This window comes from Pterocles gutturalis, unplaced genomic scaffold, assembly GCF_000699245.1.
Source record: "Pterocles gutturalis isolate BGI_N339 unplaced genomic scaffold, ASM69924v1 scaffold35855, whole genome shotgun sequence".
NCBI lineage: Eukaryota > Metazoa > Chordata > Aves > Pterocliformes > Pteroclidae > Pterocles > Pterocles gutturalis.
This window is the reverse complement of record NW_010147066.1, coordinates 241-4,412: the sequence shown is the minus strand read 5'-3', so window position 1 is coordinate 4,412 and position 4,172 is coordinate 241. Positions and strand designations below refer to the sequence as shown.

The window sequence follows — 4,172 nt, the reverse complement described above, 5'->3', positions numbered from 1 at the left end:
GCGTGTCACCGCACCACACAGCTTGGTGTGAGGGGAATAACAATTAAGGGAACAATTGTACAAACCCAAATCATTGTCAGGATAATGCATCACCCACATTTAGTGCACGAGGCAAATAAGACTTTTGAGAGATATAACTGAGGCCCAGCGTTCCCGAGGGAAGAGCCACACTGTATTTGTAGAGAGGGGTGTTCATTGCGCAGCTCCAGCACATCAGCAGCGGGTGTCTCACGAGGGGTGGGTGGTCCTCCTGCTCGCTGACTGCCATGTGCTGTCCTCTTCAGTGGGACAGGGGAGGCAACGGTGACAAATGCTCCTTCAACAACTGCACCGGGACGTGTTCCGTGTCCTGGATTGTCTTTTTGGTGAGGTTGTGACAGTCAAATCCCTCCCTGTTTGCAGGAGAGGTACCCATTCCCTCTGCCCGGGGAGGGTTACCTGTTCCAGAACGCCCCAGCGATGCCAGGGCCCCAGGTACAAGGTGACCCACCCCAGCCCCGAAGACTTAGGACCGAGTCTGTGCCCTACAACAGCCACCTGGACCCCCCAACCTAAGGACGTGGGGGGTCCGGGGTGGCTCTAGGGGTGCCAGAGCTGGGGGCATGTCTGTGGGACTCTGGGGGTATTGGGAATTCCCTGTAGTCCTGGCGGGTCTCTCACTAGAGGAGGGGAGGTGTCAGGGCTTCCGTGGGGGAATCCGGGAGCCCCGGAGGTATGGGGCATCCCCAGGAGTGTGGGGTGTCCTTGGGAGACGTCACAGCCCCCAGCTCCTCACAAGCATCACAGAGCTGCGCAGCAGGATCTTGGGGCACCCCAACCAGTCCCTCATTAGTGTGGGGGGGTGTCAGGACACCCCAGGGAGGTGGGGCATCCCCAGTGCTCACTCACTGGTGGGGCGATGGTCTTGGGGTTCTCCTTGGGGTCCGGTGTGCATAGATGGGGGGCAGGACCCCCATCTGCGTCATCGTCGGAGTCAGCCATGCTGAGCAGGAGCAAGTTGGTGTGGGCGAAGGTTCGTTTCAGGCTGCAGCTGTTGGTGGGTGGGGGGAGGGGTCCTGCTGGGGGGGCTGGCATGCCATGGGGCAGAGGTTGTGACAGGGACCCCCACAGCCATGGGGCAGCGACTTCCACGGTCACGGGAAGGAAGCCCAGGTCCTAGCTGCCCCTTCAGCCCCCACAGCCCCTCTATTGCCAACAATAACCCTCAGTAGCCCTCCTTAACTCCCCAGGCTCCCCTTTGACCTTCCTCAGTGCCCCCCAGCAGCCCCTGCTGACTCCCTGCCCCCTCCCAGGGACCCTCGAACTTCCCCAGTGCCCCCTCCAGAGCCTCCCAGTGCTGACCCGCAGGATCCTGCTGCCCCCCACTTTGTTCCCCAGTTGCCGCCCACCCTGAGCTGCCTTTTACCCGAGGAAAGTGATGGCCGCGGGCTTGGCGAGCGCCTGGGGGGGACCCGGGCTCAGCAGGGGCCTGAGGGGTGCAGGCTGAGCGCAAACGCCCGACGTGGGGTCCATCACCTCCCTGATCTCCTTGGACTGCACCAGAGTTTTCACCCCTGCGTTGGCCATGGCCCCGGTGGTGCGAGTCCCAACTGGAGGGGTTACGAGGGGTCTGGCTGCCCCCGGGCACAGCGGCAGAGCCCTGTGACCTCGACCTCACAAACACTGGTTCCACTGGTCACACATGGTTCCACGAGGTCATGAGGGGCTCCCCTTCAGCACCTCAGGTTACCCTTTGGATTGCTGGTTTAGTCATTTCTACCCAAAAAGGAGCCTCCAAAATAACAGTAGATTTACACTCGACCAGGGACCAGTCATCACCAGTACGAAGCGCCCTGGGTACATGGGGCCAGTGAGGGCAGGAAAACTCCAACTCAGAAGGGGCTGGGGACAGAGAAGGAAGTGCTAAAGGGTAAAGAATAAAGAATTTCTGGCAGCAGTGCCACTCCTGCCACCCTCTCTGGGCAGGGCAGTGGGATGAGAGAGGTGGGAGCTTAATTTTCACTGGAAATCCCCCCCAGAACTGGTGGGTAGAAAAGGACTGGGAGGGGACAGTCGCTGTGCGTGCGGAGGAGTGCACTGTGACAGACCATCCCACAGCCCCTGCGGATCCAGAGCATCTCTCCTGCTACTGCTCCGAGGCCCACATTGTGCTGCTGACAGATCTTGTCAGCTCAGATAAAAAGTTGAGGAAGGGGGGGTCAGAGACCACCAGGAGTTCGCAATGAAGCTCACTGAAGGCAAAAGGAACTCGCAAACCAGTAGCAACTGGAACAAGTTGCACTAAGGAGAGAGTAAATGACATAAAAGCTGAGGGGATGCAGAATACAGACTCTTTATAGAAGAGACAAAGCAGCTGCAGTTCTCGCCTCGTTCGCTGAAGGACGAAACCGGCTGTTAACCATCAGTGGTGCTCATGGGGGTCTTCTTTCAGGGGTGGAAGAACTTCTCCAGTCTCTAAAATTCTGTCCCCCTGATGGCACAAGACAGCATGGTGAGCGTTTCCTCCTCCCCCCCATCTCTCCTTTCACACCGTGCAGCCCTTCAATTACGCTCTAGCTGTCCCCACTCCAGGCAAAAAAATCTGACTACAACGGCCCACGCTCATTCACCCAGCATTTCCCAGGATGCTGAAATACCATCCCAGCCGAATGAGCTGAAATCTCTACTTGCTTTACGCCCTTCTTTCCAGCTACAGAACAGCAGCCCAACATTTGGAGACAGCATTGTTTTAAAAATGTAGATTGGATTTTCAGCACTGCACAACCACCTCCAACACGTCACAGCTTGAAGCGAGTCTCCAAACCCACAGCCTGTAGCCCATGAAGAGCTATGCACTGCCTCAGAAATCAATCTGATGCCCAATTGTTACGGCTCCAGGCACCGTCTCGGCCTCCTGAGCTGACCTAACCCCAGTGAGTGAGTAGGCTGAAGCCAGAGGCCCGCAGCTCAGCCTCCAGTATGTTGCTGTGCAGTTGTCAGGGACGGAACTTTTTATTTTATTTCAGATAAAGGCAGGTGTTATGCAAAAAAATGTGCAACTGGCAGAAACAACAGAGCTAAACTTCTACAAGAATATTTACCCACCAACTTGCTACGCCAAGCAATGAGTAATGGCTCGAAGCAGCCCGAAAACCAGTAAGGAGCAAATAAACCACTACTCTCCACTTCGAAAACCCAAGCTCAGGCCAGGGGTGGCACGACTCTCTCTCTCTTTGGGGACGCTGGAGCATGGGGGACTCTCAGGGACACCTGGGACCAAGCTCATGCGGCCAGAACCGAAACGCTCGGTGCCAGACTCCTCCCAACTCCTGACAATCGCTGCTCCAGTCAGCAAGGAGAAGCAGAACCGCTCCTGTGTGGCTCCACGCGTCAATAATCCCAGTGGGGGCATTAAACACCCAAACCCCGGCACAACGCCGCGGTGAGTGCGCAGTGACTGCCGCTGGCATTCCGTACAGGAACGCTTCCGTTTTCCGCCCGGGATGGGCAGAGCCCTCAGCCAGGTACTCGTAACTCTGCCGCTGCAGAGGAGGTACCGCTGAAACAGGGACTGGCGCTCTGAGGGCAAGGTGAAAACTGCTCAAAAATACGGTAACTGCACTGCTGCAGGGCAGCCTGCCCACGGGATCGAGCACATCCTTCTGGAAACTCTCCCTGAACGGCTGCCACGCAGACCTGCGCTTCTCCCCAAGCCCCCCTGCTCTGCCTGTACAAAGCTGAAAGATAAAACAAGGATTAAGAGACTTACGGGGAATATCCGTGGATTTGACACGACAATTCCATGTGGCTTTTTCTGAAAGGGAGGGAGAAGAGAGAGAGGTAATAAAGGAGCCTTCCCCCATGAAGTATAAAAGATTTCTGAAACAGAGGTGATGACCCTGCTACGATACAAGCTCTCCTGCACACACGGCTCTTTAGGCCGGGTTCTTTCCACCAGTTAAAGGAATCCTTGAGGCTAATAACGCCTCCCAAGCAAGAGAAGAGTCCCACCCTCCATGCACTGGCTGTTCCCCATCCCCATCCCCGCAGTTATCCCCAGGGTCACCGCTCCTCCAGGAAAGTGACCATTGAGTCCCAGCTTCCCGGCTCGTCAGAGGCAGCACGGCCAAACCCGTCACTGCTGTAAAACATCCCAAAAAATACACACAAGGGAGGGAAAACAAGCGGTGGAC

The 4,172-nt window shown here is 56.7% G+C and overlaps 1 protein-coding gene across 1 annotated transcript in view; it reads right to left on the bottom strand.

Annotated features, from left to right (window-relative positions):
- Positions 1-2,401: 2,401 nt before the first annotated feature.
- The window catches only part of NDUFB6 (NADH dehydrogenase (ubiquinone) 1 beta subcomplex, 6, 17kDa), a gene marked incomplete at its 5' end in the record, with an annotated part of 2,004 nt that continues 233 nt past the window's right edge, over positions 2,402-4,172 (bottom strand). The window contains 2 exons of the mRNA XM_010085941.1: positions 2,402-2,470; positions 3,749-3,793. Of these exons, the coding sequence (XP_010084243.1) occupies positions 2,402-2,470; positions 3,749-3,793 (114 nt within the window). The remainder of the gene's footprint in view (positions 2,471-3,748; positions 3,794-4,172) is intronic.